At 42.3% G+C, this 15,094-nt stretch overlaps 1 protein-coding gene across 1 annotated transcript in view; it reads left to right on the top strand.

The window, feature by feature from the left end:
- The window catches only part of LOC119897466 (transient receptor potential cation channel subfamily V member 6-like), a 78,412-nt gene that overhangs the window by 62,524 nt on the left and 794 nt on the right, over positions 1-15,094 (top strand). Inside the window, exon 17 of the mRNA XM_038711184.1 lies at positions 15,036-15,094. This exon is cut by the window's right edge and continues 794 nt beyond it. Within this exon, the coding sequence (XP_038567112.1) occupies positions 15,036-15,094 (59 nt within the window). The remainder of the gene's footprint in view (positions 1-15,035) is intronic.

Below are 15,094 nucleotides of genomic sequence, written 5' to 3'. Positions count from 1 at the left end.
TGATGTTTTTTAATTCACTGCCTGCTTTTGGTGCATTCTTCAACATAGTCCTCACCTTTCATTTGTTTCTTACAATCGAATATCAGGTGTCAATGTTTCTGTCTCTGGTCAAATCTGCTCCGAGTGAGTGCAACCATTGGTGGAGCCAGCTGAGGTTTCACCTTCAAAGCAAGAAAGGATGGAACGAGATGTTGGATGAGAATTTTATGCTCTATACCAAAATGTAAGAAACTCATAAGATAGAATTTCCACTTTTTCTACAATAATTTAGATTAAGTCTAAATTAATTATAAGCAGGTGTAAAGCCTAACCTGTTAAAATAAGTCACGTGTTTTTTCTTCTGTCCATCTTCCCTCAGCATAAATGACATTCCTCTCTTCTATGCGGCTAAAGAGAACAGTGTTGGTTGCATCAAGAAACTTCTAGGTTGTGCGTCCACTAATATCTTTCAGAGAGGTAAGGCTGAACTGTGAATTTATACGTCAGTGTCTTGTTATTTCAGGGTAGTGCAGTGTCAGTTATAATCTGTGAAATTGTAATCCTCTCACCCAGGTGCTCTTGGTGAGACAGCTCTTCATGTTGCTGTGATGTACGATAACCTGGAGGCTGCTGTTGCTCTGATGGACAGAGCTCCTGAACTCATCAATGAGCCCATGACCTCCGAGCTCTCACATAGGAACTCAAACACACAGAAAAAAGTCTCTCAAGATCAGCTTTAAATGTGGATGTATTGTGCAGTTTCTTTTCTCAAAATACCTGTACAGTTTGTTCAAGCAGGGAAAAGGAAAAGAAGGGATTGGACCCAAATGCACCACCAGAGCAGTTAAGGAAGAAACAATTGATGTGAATAGTTACATTTAAAAGTTAAGATGAAAAATCTATTTACAAAGTGCATTTATTACACTTCTGAATGTGTCAGGTATGATAACTTATTACAGGACAGTAACTCCACTAATAAGCAAAACTTGTGAGGTTTTAGGTGGCAGCAACTGTGACAATATAACAGGATCATAACCAACAAATTAGAAATAAACTACAAAAACAAACCTTCACACAAAGTTGCCATTATTCAACTTTCACTCTAGTCAAACCATATCACTACCGTTCTTACTTCATATGAGTCAGTGTTTTAATACCTGAAATGTGACTTATTTACGAAAGCATGTAACAAATAAACAACATAGACAACGGTTTACAATAGTGAACTCTTTACAGCCTCTTTTCCCCCTAACCCCAAGATGATGGGATACAACCAAATTTGGTCCACACATGTTGTTTGGACAGCCATGACAACATATAAGGATGTTGCAAAAATGTAATTCACTGCATATAGTATCTTACATAAATGAGTACACCCCTCACATATTTGTAAATATTTGATTATATCTTTTCATGTGACAACACTGAAGAAATGACACTTTGCTACAATGTAATGTAGTGAGTGTACAGCTTGTATAACAGTGTAAATTTGCTGTCCCCTCAAAATAACACATCACACAGCCATTAATGTCTAAACTGCTGGAAACAAAAGTGAGTACACCCCTAAGTGAAAATGTCCAAATTGGGCCCAAAGTGTCTATATATAACCAAATAAGTTTGATAATCTTGGTCTCATCAGACCACAGGACATGGTTCCAGTAATCCATGTCCTTAGTCTGCTTGTCTTCAGCAAACTGTTTGCAGGCTTTCTTGTGCATCATCTATAGAAGAGGCTTCCTTCTGGGACGACAGCCATGCAGACCAATTTGATGCAGTAAGCGGCGTATAGTCTGAGCAGTAACAGTCTGACCCAACACCCCTTCAACCTCTGCAGAAATGCTGCCAAAACTAATTCATCTATTTCCCAAAGACAACCTCTGGACATGACACTGAGCACGTGCACTCACTTTTGTTGCCAGCGGTTTAGACATTAATGGCTGTGTGACGTGTTATTTTGAGGGGACAGCAAATTTACACTGTTACACAAGCTGTACACTCACTACTTTACAATGTCATTTCTTCAGTGTTGTCACATGAAAAGATATAATCAAATATTTACAAAAATGTGAGGGATGTACTCTCTTTTTTGAGATACTATATATCTGACAGCTATTTACTGTAGTGTTGTAGTGTGTAGTATTGCTACTTTTGTGTAGTGTTCATATTTTTGTTATTCAGCCAGTGTTCGTGGGTCTGGTGGACCCGCTGCATTTTGGGGTTTTTAATTCAACACAATCAAACAATTTTATGTTAAAATACTCAACACATGTTTACTTCATCCCAATTACACGCAATATAAACAGCATATATGGTTAATATTTTCTCTTTACCTTTGTTAGATCACATTTAAGAATTAAAGTGCTACTCGTTTTTTTGTTTATTTTTTTACTAAAATGACATAAAAAAAGAAAATCAATTATAATCAAGGTATGAGTGGAAAAATTCAACAAATTTACAAATGAAGCAAGGTTTTTCATAACTATTGACTTTGGTCCTGTGGCTCGTCTTCGTTTTGGAACTAGGTGATGCTCAATCTCGTCCTCTTCTTCAAAGTCACTGCCAGACTCTGAATTGTCAGAAATGTGATCTTCACATTCTGAAACCACTTCTTGTACATCATCAAAATCTTCTGTCTCTTCCAAAATCAATTGCAAGGCCCTCTGAGCAGTTAATCTTTTGGCCATCTTGATCAGTTGTGATAAGAAACCACACTGGTAATGCTATATTTATTATGTCCCGCCCCCAATTTAGAGAAAATAAATATTGGTTCCCACAAGACAGAGGGTAAAATGTGCAAAACTCACTCACACACACACACACACACACACACACACACACACACACACAGATATGTGGTTTATGGTGACTCTCCATATGCGTAATGGTTTTTCTAATGTACAAACTGTATAATCTACCCCCTACACTAACCCCAGGAATGTGAGAGCAGACGGTGGCCGTGCTTGAATTTGTGACATGTTGTGACCATGTGTGGGAACGGCAGGTGCAGAAACACAAAACTCACACTCACACACACACACACACACACACACACTGACAGGAGGAGGACAGAGTAAAGGTACACAGGACCTACAGTTTCCAGACTTTTATTAGCCTCGGGTCCAGTGGACCCGGACATCCTGTGTGTAATGTAAATGTGTAGGGGGGGTGTACAGTGTGTTTTCATTGAAAATGTGTTCTGATATATATTCTTCACAGAAAATGAGCCAATGCCAATGAGTCTGAGTTTGAAAAAATAAATAATCGTATAATTTTTCTTTTGATAAAAAATGAAAACGGGTCCAACAGACCCGGACACCATACAAGGGTAAATGATAAATAATATAAACAAATCTACATTTTATTTTCTCTCTCCGTGCCTCAGGAGAGTTATGTGACACATGAGGACTACCTGCGGCTGGTGGGTGAAATCGTCAGCGTCATCTGCGCTTTTATCATCCTGTTGCTGAAGGTGAATTTATGAAACAACATCTTAAACACTGTGTCTATTGCACTTCCACATCCTCCTGTACAATCTTTCCCAACAGATCCCTGATATACTGAGAGTGGGAGCAAAGCGCTATTTTGGTCAGACAGCACTGGGAGGCCCCTTCCATGTTATTCTGTAAGTAGAAATACTTCTCAGCAGTAAAATAATGCATGCAGATCTGAAATAGCTTTTAACCTTTCTGCTGTTGTTTTGACCAGTATCAGCTACGCATGCTTGGTGGTGCTGCTGTTGGTGTTCAGAGTCTGCGAGGTGGAGGGAGAGACTGTGGTAACGGCGGTGTCATTAGTTCTTCGCTGGTGCAACGTCATGTACTTCGCCCGAGGTTTTGAAATGCTCGGCCCTCATGTCATCTTGATACAGAAGGTAGGACTCGCTCAGCCTGGACTGAGTGCTGCATATTATAGTACCTCAAAAGTCATGTATAAATAGTAACTGTACATAAATGTTTTTGAAACAGATGTAGTTTGTTGTTTTGGCTTTTGGGGTATTTGTGTTTGCAGGTTGACCTACCTAGTGTCTCATTTCCCCCTAGATTATATTTGGAGACTTGAAAAAGTTTATGTGGCTGAGTTTCATTGTTCTCATTGGTTTTTTCACCTGTGAGTATATTCTGAGCGACATGTAAAACATATCTTGAGCCCTCACAAAGCTTGTAAGATAAGAATTTCTTGAAATAAGAGGAGTTTTCTGTCCCTCACAAAGTTTTAAAAATATTTCTTCTCAGCCCTGTGGATCGTGTATATGACCCAGGAGCCTGGGTCCATTCCCGCCTATCGGTCCTTTCCCATCACCCTCCCTGTTTTAGCTGAGCGTGAGCCTCATAGATGTGCCTGTGGACCACACCTTCACAACCCCTGAACCCTGAATTAATATTTTGCTTTGTTTTAATTGTTTTTGGTTTGTGTTTAGGCAAATGGCTGCTTTTTAAGAGATTTTAGATACATGTTAATTTAAAATAAAGAATATTTTTATATGGGCGACACGGTGGTACAGTAGTTAGCACTGTCGCCTCACAGCAAGAAGGTCGTGGGTTTAAACCCCGGTTGCCCTGGCCTTTCTGTGTGGAGTTTGCATGTTCTCCCCGTGTCTGCGTGGGCTCTCTTCAGGTGCTCCAGCTTCCTCCCACTGTCCAGAGACATGCGGACTAGGTTGATTGGTGACCCTAAATTGTCCTTAGGTGTGAGTGTGGGCGTGAGTGGTTGTTTGTCTATGTGTGGCCCTGCGATGGACTGGCGACCTGTCCAGGGTGTACCCCGCCTTTCGCCCGAAGTCAGCTGGGATTGGCTCCAGCCCCCCGCGACCCTGTACGCAGGATAAGCGGTTGACAATGGATGGATGGATGGAATATTTTTATATGTGAATGAAACACTGTCTCAGTTACTCCCTCCCTAAGTAAAACTAACATGTGGGCTTTCTATTGAAATGGTACTGTTTGGTACTGTTTAGTTTATATTTCCTGGGGTGAAAATTCCCAGGTGGCGTAGTTGTAGCTGACGGTAAGACTATATAGTGCCACTGTGAAAGAGATTATTAGATGATATTGAAATCACATCCTAATAATCTTTGCCCAATTCCCACTCGGTGCCGCCACACTCTAGAATGACGCTCGGTAGGCTGAATGATAGCTCAGATCCTGGAGGAGTGACTGAAGCAATGGATGGGAGAAATGCCTTACGAAAGAGTACGTCTGCTGGTAGAACCTGAATTAAGTAGCTACTAGACCGGTCTCGGACAATCGGATGTGGTTGTGCGCTGGGATTCCCTATAGTTCACAAGGGTCTTAAAGGGTTCAGAGATAACTGGACTTCGAAGAAAAAGATGAACGTAAGCTGGCCCGATTGACTGAACTTCGGATCACTTTGGTAGAAAGCAGTGTTGTTTGAAGAATGAATTGCGGGCATGACGCCAAAGGTCAAGCAAAGAGGAGATGCAGTGAAATTAAACCGTCAAGAGAGAAAGTGTGGAGGTAACGTCTAAGGTTCAAGTCAAGTGACGGATGCTGTAATCAGTGCAGAGGGTGTGGATGCAGATGGCCAGCGAGTCTGCTGTAAGAGGAAGGCTGCAGGGGTCTTGAGATGTCTCTTGACATTGAAAACCTCTAAGAAGTTGGGTTCTCTGAGAATGCGTTTGGAAGTTTGGAAAAGAAGCCAGTGCTTCCGCTAAGATGGACTTCAGTGGAGTGTGTTTTGTAGCCACTGTGGGCGTGTTGATGAAATAAGACGTGGTGATGAGATCGAATGACGGGGAGGTCATGTTGTGCTAGTTGTGACAGTTCGTCAAAGCTGGCCTGTAACCCGAGAGAGGGCTTTGCTGTTGGTAGTAGAGTTTTGGGGACCATTCTGCTGCAATTAGTCTTCTTTGTAGAACCCCCTAAAACTTGCAGAATATGTGGCAGCGGTGTACGATTGGTATCTTGGGGTGTCACAGTTGTTTGTGATAGAAAAAGTTGAACCCAATCCAGTTTGCAAAGATTGAGCCAAAGTGAGGAGGAACTGGAGATTGAATACTGATTGCATAAGCTTTCAATCCAGATTACAGTGTGAAGCAGATTGTGTCGCGAGTGAATCCTAGAAATCTAGGGTCATGGGAAGACCTGCATTTTCTCTGCAGATCTTGGAAACCAGAGGTTGGAGAAAACCAGAGAGCTTGGCGCGGTGGCAATGGAGCTGGAAAGCAAGATGAGACCGGGGACCACTTGGGGGGCATGTTAGGGTTGTGTGGTCGAGTGGGCCCTGATTACATCACTGAAGCAAGCTGTGGCTTGGAAGCAGTGTGGATGTGGATTTTTGGTAAAAACGTGCTTCTGACTTGGCGGCCCGATCTAATAATGGCCATGTAATCGTCTTAGTGTATGGAGAAAGTGTACGCAAATTTTTCAGGAGTGAGTTCTCTCAACCGGGTGGATGTTCTCCCTTTTGGTTAGAGGTGCCCTTCGAGGGATCTTTTAGTAGGCGGTTAGTGAGGAAAAGGCATGATAAGAACAACAAGATCTCATATTGTCTACGATGTGTTTGAGTAGACTAGTGAGCTAAAGAACGGGATATTAAAGAGTTAGGACGACGAGTAAAAGCATTAGCTGAGGGCGGCGTAATGGGTTTAGAGGAAATACGGAAATTAGAAATGGAAAAACTTGGTGTTGCTAGGGCTGTGGAGGAAAGCTGGGTGCCAGTGGCGGAGGTTCTAGCTGTAGTTGCTGGACTAGTAAAGATGAGATGCTAGAGATCCTGGCATCCCGGTGCCAGAATCCCAGACTAGAGCGACCTGCGGAGATTGATGGACGCAAGGGGTTTGGCATCCCGGTGCCTAATGACCCGACTAAAGCAAACCTGATCGGTTTCCAACAACAAATTGGATGGTTCTATGTAACAAACTGACTGACGCAGTCAGCTTAGTGATGACTGGGAGTGAGCGACATCCCGGTGCCAAAGCCCCTTGATTTTGAAACAATCGTTCTCTCGAAACAACTTTAGTTTAAATTGACGTTTGTTTGGGGCTTGCTGCTGGTGTCTCTCTCCGCTGGCTTTCGCTGTCGTGTTGTTCCGTTTGCTCTCTCTCATTTGCCCGACCTCGCACGCGGGATTCGCGGGGGGCTGCTGGGCATGGGTGTCGCCGTGCTCGCGCAGTGTGCGCGTTGGGCTCGTCACTTGTGCATTGGTGTTGATGATTGCGTGGCATTTGGGCATTGTGGTTGTTTGCTGCGCGGCGGTGGGGTGCTGGATGGGGGAGGCCACTGGTCTATGTTGTGTCTGCGACGCGGTCGGTCCGGGCGCTGCTCTTCCTCTTTTGCGTTCCGTCGGCATTACGTTGTCAACTGGCATTTGGGTCGGGGTCTTCTGCGTTTGCATCGCGGTGCATCTGGGAGTCTTTGTTTTTTTTTGATTTGATTTATTCTTTTTCTTTCTTCCACCCCTATTGGCTACTGGGGTTCTTGCCTGCCTGTTACAGTCGTGGCGTCCCACTCTCTCTAACAACTACATTCTTTAACAGGCTTATGCGCACACACATGTACATACACACACATACAGACACATTCACCCACACGCACACAGACACACACAGACACAAACAAACTTAGGTTGTCCCTGGTAGAATTATTCCTGATGCCTTTCTTTCAGTTACTTATTTAAATTAATTATTATTCCAGCTCTCGTGGCTGTGTTGTGTTGCTTATTTAGTGTGTGTGACTGCTTCTTGTTTTCATTGTTCTCTTAGTTGTCTTAATATGTCATTAATATGTCAGCTGTTTATTGCTGCTGTTCGGCTGGTTTTCTTTTACTATTATTATTATTTTTATTGTTTTTTTTGTTTGTGTTTGTTTGTTGTTGTTTTTCTCCTCCCCAAGCCCCCCTCTCTGTTCTCTTGCAGGTTTCGTTGCTTTCTGCAATTGGTGTTTCCCACAGCTTTTCCCTGTTGTCCCCACCCTCCATCCCCCTTTCCCCCTTCTCTTGCAGGTGTTGTCCTTTCTCTGTGCTGTCTGTTTGTGCCCCCCCATCCCCGTGTCTGCCCCCCTGTCCGGCCCGGTGACAAATCAATACATAATTAAATAAATAATAAAACAGACAAAGGAGTATTTTAATACTCTCTTGTTAAAGTAAAATCTGTCTGGCACAATATGGTATCCAGGTCATTATACTCTATACCAGGCTGCTGGGCAGGACAGGTTTTAAAAAAAAAAAAAAAAAAAAAAAAAAAAAAAAAAATTGACGTTTGTTTGGAATGACTTGCTTTGAAACAACTGTCTCTTGAGGCAACATTAGCTCTGTGGTTTAAAATGAATGGAAACTTTGGAGACTTTTAGCTGGAGGTTAGCTCAGAACTACTGTTAGCTCGATGATAGCTCGACATGAATGTTAACTCGAAACGAATTTTAGCTCGAAACGAATGTTAGCTCAAAACTAGTTTTGCTCAAAAGACTTTGCTTGGAAACGACTGTTAGCTTGAAAGACTTAAGTAGAAACGAATGTTTACTTGAAAAACGACTATAGCTCATAGACGATTAGGTAGAAGATGACTGCTTGGAATGATTTAGCTGGAAAATAGCTAAGCTAGGAAATGACTGTTTCAAGATGATTGTTAGGTTGAAGTTAGCTGAAAAGGAATGTTAGCTTAAAACGACTATAGCATGAAATGACTATGGTTCGAAATTACTTTTGCTTGAAGCGACTTCGCGAGATAACGACTGTTTGCATGAAGCGACTTCGCGAGATAACGACTGTTTGCTTGAAGCGACGTAGTTAGATAACGACTGTTTGCATGAAGCGACTTCGCGAGATAACGACTGTTTGCTTGAAGCGACGTAGTTAGATAACGATTTAGATAGGCAATGACTCTTTATTTGAAATGACTTAGCTTAAAAACGACAGAAACTAACGTAGCTAAATAATGACTGTTAGCTGAAAGTTAGCTCTAAACGACTTTTAGCTAGCTCAAAGTTAGCTCAAAACGACTGTTGGCTCAAGGTTAGCTCGAAACGACTGTTAGCTCAAGGTTAGCAAAGTTATCTCGAAACAACAGTTAGCTCAAGCTTAGCTTGAACGGCTGTTAGCTCAAATTTAGCAAAGTTAGCTCGAAACGACTGTTAGCTCATGTTAGCTTGAACGGCTGCTGGCTTAAAGTTAGCAAAGTTATCTCGAAACAACAGTTAGCTCAAGCTTAGCTTGAACGGCTGTTAGCTCAAAGTTGGCAAAGTTATGGTGCGTTCCAGTTGACATGGGAAGTCAGAATTTCGGAGTTCAAAGGTCAAAATTTCAAAGGGAACGCCCCCTTAAGTCAGAATCCCGACTTCGGAAGTTGGGAGAATCGCACTACCTCGACTTTGTGATCCAAGATGGCTGTCGGGGTATCAACAGTTAGTGAAAGCACTAGTTTATACTGTTTATTAGCACTTCTGTGTACTTGTGTCTCATAGAAATGTTCCTATACAAAGTGCTGTCCAACAGCTGTCTGTGGACGTGTTGCTACAGTGTTTAGTGTGAGTAAATACCGCACAATGCGTTTTTTTTTAATCAACCGGCGTATCAATAGCTAACCTGGCTAGTTGTAAACAACGGCTGGCCGAGCGAGGTTTTCCAACTTGTTAACTGGAACGCCATCAACTCGGGTGTGACGTCATTCCTAGCTCTGACCTCCGACTTCCGAGGTAAATGGAACGCAGCATTAGATCGAAACAACTGTTTGCTCAAAACGACTGTTAACTAGCTCAAAGTTAGCTCGAAACGACTCTTAGCTTGAAGTTAACAAAGTTAGCTCAAAATGACTGTTAGCTTAAGGTTAGCTTGAACGGCTTTTAGCTCAAAGTTAGCTCGAAACGACTGTTAGCTAGCTCAAAGTTAGCTCGAAATGACAATTAGCTCAAGTTAGCTCGAAACGACTCTTAGCTCCAGTTAGTTCAAAACGGCTGTTAGCTCGAAACGGCTGAGCTCGTAATGATTGTGAACTGGAAACAACTGTACTTAAGCAGTTAGCAGTAAGCTGCTAGCATCAGTTATAAGAGAACTGGAGATGATTATTATTGAAAAATAAGCGAAGAATAGCATGGGTGCCTGTCCTTTTGTAACGGTTTCTGACAATGACTTTTTGGATGGCTCTGTGTAATGGACCATCTTGTGCAGTCAGGTTAGTGGTTGATGGGAGCGGACGGTGGGCATCCCAGTGCCTAACTATGTTGGGCAAGTTACTCAGAAATTGTAATATATTACTAGTTACTTATTACTCCTTAAAAAAGTAATATTATTACTTTACTTATTACTGAGTGATAAAAGTAACTAGTTACATTACTCGTTACTATATTACTTTCCAGTGTTTCCCACAGAATGACAAGGGGGGGTATCATTTGGACAGGTTTGTGCAGCGAAGTTCACGAGAGAGAGAGAAAGGGGGCGCGAGCGAGGAGGTGCTGCACCAATATATGCTCCATATACACAATAATGGTAGTAGCTACTTACAGCTGTGGAAAGAATGCCTCTCCCTCGTTCTCCATTCTTCCTTTAGCTTTTTGGCTCAGCGGACATGAACAAGTCAGGAGCCGCTGACCTGTCGCACAGTCGTGGATTCACGTCAAGGATGGTGTGTTCGGTAACGAGTAACGCAGCGTTACTTGCATTAGTAACTAGTAATAATATTACTGTTTTAGAAAAGTAATTAGTTACACTACTTAACTGGGAAAAGTAATATTATTACAGTAACGTGTTACTGCTCAACACTGGTGCCTAATGCCCCTAATGAAATCGGCTGCTGATGTTGCTCGAGGTGTTCGAGTGGGGGCGCTAGCATCTCAGTGCTGGGGGCCCCTATGGAACTGGCTGCTGTAGTTGCAGGAAGTGACCAGCTGTGGCACTGGTGTCCCGGTGCGGAAGGCCCCTAATGAAGCCTGCTGCTGTGGTTGGTAGATGTAGATGGCTGGGATGCTGGCATCCCAGTGCTGGGCACCTGAAGCTGGTTGTCCTGTGTGATGTAGGCTGCTGGTGCGGTCAACCCCAATGAGAGGTGGAGGGCTTGGAATTCTGGTGTTGGTTGACGTCCTGTTTTGTTTTGGTACTGACTTTTCTGCTATCCTGAGATGGAGGTAATATGTGAACTGTCCCTTTAACATTGGCGCTGACGTCACGGCGTGCATAATGCGCCACCCGGAAAGGAGCTGGTGTTGACGGAACTGAATGCATGGCACGCTGTTCTCTAAGTCGGAATTATTTCATCTTTAACCGTTTTCTGAAGAGTGGCTATAGTTCGTGTCTAGATTGTTCATGAAGACTGTTTGACCCTGGACCTCGCTGGCGTATGGAAACGCTGTGATCCGCTGTTTGAAGAGAGGCGGAGGATTCTTTGGGTGTAATGTTTCAGATTGTTGAGGAGAGTGGACCGTGGAAGGCTGATGGCGTTAAAGCTGGATTCACCCGCTCCCTGGCCGACTTTAGGATTGTAGAAAGCCGGGCATCAAGCGTGGAGATGGAGGAGAGAATTCGGCTTCTGGTGCTGGGCCTGCTGACGTGAACGAAGAAGATGTCGCGAATCCGTCCGATGGGGATAGCAATGTGCCGACACTTCTCAAAGAGGTAAGTGGATGGAAGTAGCTTGTAATGATACGCGTTATAGGATGTTAGTGTAGCGTACTCGACAAGATGTTGCTTGGTCTCGGTTCAGAAGAGGATGTGTGTTGTGTGGGTATTTATGGAAATGCGGGGAGTGATGTCATTGATGTGTGGTCCTGCTCCTGAAACTCTGCTGGTAGCACCATATAAAGACATGAACATCAATGCACCTCCTCATCATGTCCCTGTTTTACTGTCAAGGTTACAGCTGTATGATGATGTTGTACAGGTAGTAGCAACAACGTTGATGCTAGAGAGGAGGCTTCCCCGCTGCCTGTGGCCTCAGCTTGGGGTGTGTGCGCTCAACTATGGTCTGAAGGAGCGCTGGTATCTCAGGAAAGACAGTACTGCTGTAACAGATACTTTAAAGCCCTTGAAGAAGTTTAAAATCAAAAAGTTTTCCTGTATGTAGGAGTCATGAAATGATTTATTGCACGTTTGGAATTAATTGTATATAGGTTTATTTGTTGTTGCACTTTTTTGGTAAGTCACGTGGATGTGGGTGGTGATTTCTGTATAGTTAATTTACACACCTGTTCAATGCCTGTGGCAGAAAGAGGATGAGTGAATGGGACGCTGTAGTTTTTGTTGGTATTCTTTGTAGATTTGATCGTTGTGATTATTTTGAATATACGGTTCACATTATTAAGTTGCATATTTTCATCAATAAAACCAATAGACTATATTCTTTGAGATCCGCGAATTATTTGTGCAACAAGTTAGACAAACAGCACCAAAAGGCCCTACCTCAGCCTCTCAGCAACTACTTTGTTTTTGCTTTTAAGCATAGTTGCTACACTGTAACAATAAATATTCATTACTGAATGTGCAACAATCAAATAAAACAGTTTATATTTATTAAGATCTTCCCAGACAGTAAACTAACTCCGGAAGGTATCACAGGGTCCGGAACGGAATCCGCAAAATAGGTCCGGATCCGAAACAGATGAGGATTACGGATCCAGAACAGATCTGGCCCAGAGGATTACAGACCTTACCCGGATCAAATCCGGACCCCTTCATGAAGTGGCTCATCCAGCCTGGATCAGATTTGGATCCGTTCATTAAGTGGCTCATCTGGCCAAAACCAGCTACAGAAATATCTCAAATCTATCTATCTACTGCTCTGTATAAAAGCTTAAACACTTCTTATAACCGGTCTATTCTTTAAGCCACCCTGCAGCTCTTTAGTTAAATGCTTTTACTGGGAAGGAGCAGAAATAGGAAAATTTGGTTTGTAGGCCTATTAGCAACTTAATACAGCTCTGCTATGACCGTAAGAGAGCCATCAGTTATCAGTTATGCTCATATCAGATAAAATAATAGCTAAACTGGGATCCTAAATGCATAGTTTCCTTACACAGATTTTACAGGGTTTCTGCAGGTTTCACCTAGTCTTTTTAAGACCACTGTGAATGAAATTGAAGACCTACACTCACCTAAAGGATTATTAGGAACACCTGTTCAATTTCTCATTAATGCAATTATCTAATCAACCAATCACATGGCAGTTGCTTCAATGCATTTAGGGGTGTGGTCCTGGTCAAGACAATCTCATGAACTCCAAACTGAATGTCAGAATGGGAAAGAAAGGTGATTTAAGCAATTTTGAGCGTGGCATGGTTGTTGGTGCCAGACGGGCCAGTCTGAGTATTTCACAATCTGCTCAGTTACTGGGATTTTCACGCACAACCATTTCTAGGGTTTACAAAGAATGGTGTGAAAAGGGAAAAACATCCAGTATGCGGCAGTCCTGTGGGCGAAAATGCCTCGTTGATGCTAGAGGTAAGAGGAGAATGGGCCGACTGATTCAAGCTGATAGAAGAGCAACTTTGACTGAAATAACCACTCGTTACAACCGAGGTATGCAGCAAAGCATTTGTGAAGCCACAACATGCACAACATTGAGGCGGATGGGCTACAACAGCAGAAGACCCCACCGGGTACCACTCATCTCCACTACAAATAGGAAAAAGAGGCTACAATTTGCAAGAGCTCACCAAAATTGGACAGTTGAAGACTGGAAAAATGTTGCCTGGTCTGATGAGTCTCGATTTCTGTTGAGACATTCAGATGGTAGAGTCAGAATTTGGCGTAAACAGAATGAGAACATGGATCCATCATGCCTTGTTACCACTGTGCAGGCTGGTGGTGGTGGTGTAATGGTGTGGGGGATGTTTTCTTGGCACACTTTAGGCCCCTTAGTGCCAATTGGGCATCATTTAAATGCCACGGCCTACCTGACATTGTTTCTAAATCGCAAAGACATAATATGCAGGATTTTTTCTGACATCAAAGGAGAAACTTTTTTAAGGGTTACTATCTTTGCTAAAACCACTCATGGAGAAGTCTGTCCCCCTAAGCACAACCTAAGTAGTCTTTAATGCACTTAATGCAACAACTCTCGCTCTTGCAGATCTTATGCTAATAATATCATAACTCCTCCATCTACCTCGGGACTACAGCAGTTTTACACATGGTATATCATGTAGGTCAGGGGTATTCAATTAAAATTCAAAGAGGTCCAGTTAGAGAAAATTTCCCAAAGCAAAGGTCCGGAACATCATAACCACTAACTTGCGTTATCATTAAGTGACATAACATATAGTTGTATCAACATGTGTTTTTAGTCAACAAATGAAAGCCAAATAATATTTCAAAAATATTTACTGTCGGTTTTCACATCAAACTGGAGGGATAATAAATAATAACTATTCTATTAATAAATTCTAAATTTAAGTACACTAAAGGCGAAAATAGTATAAGTGTATCTCAAAATAATTTTATTATTATTAAAAAAACAAATAAAAACTGTACTGAAGTGTAGTCTTAACCAATTTTATAATAAACACTCAACACATCTTAACAAATAAACAGCTTAATACATTGTCTTCTCTTTCAGTTCCTCTTATATAGCTACCACTTCCCTAATTTTCTCTTGTTCAGTGAGAAACGTGAGCAGCTTGTCCTGCCAGCTAGGACTAGAGATACATGAGAAATTCTGGTTTTGTACTGCCTATGGGAATAATGTACATGTAAGAATCTGTACAGTCTTGATTAAAAGCCAGGTGAAGTCTCTTTTCTCTTTTATCTCCTCTGTCCCTGTGTGTTTCCAAAACATCTCTGGTGTATCTCTCTCACAGACAAGACTTGCAATTCTTATCGAAATGCACAGATTTGATTGGCTGAGCACCATCACATTAGACGACTGGAACTAATGCCAGGTCCGGATCTGGACCGCAGTCCACCAATTAGTGACCTCTAATGTAGGTTATTGATTGGCATATTAAAGAAGCATTCCACCAATTCTACATGTAAAGATACTCACCCCTCCATTTTCAGTGCAATACAAATTTGCAGGAGTGCCCCTTTAAACCTCATGATGAAAGTTTACATAGAAGCAAGCAAGCATATTTACCTTGAAACAACTGTAACTACTTTTCTCACTATCATCCTTGCAGGGTTGAGGACAGAAATGATCTGAAGTTCAAAAAGATGCAGCGTTACGCCAAAGCTTTCT

Source organism: Micropterus salmoides, unplaced genomic scaffold (genome assembly GCF_014851395.1).
Source record: "Micropterus salmoides isolate LMB-PRFRI ecotype aquatic unplaced genomic scaffold, ASM1485139v1 Ms_hic_scaffold_11, whole genome shotgun sequence".
In the NCBI taxonomy this organism is placed as follows: domain Eukaryota; kingdom Metazoa; phylum Chordata; class Actinopteri; order Centrarchiformes; family Centrarchidae; genus Micropterus; species Micropterus salmoides.
Note: the sequence above shows the minus strand (reverse complement) of the source record. Positions and strands in the feature narration are given on the sequence as shown.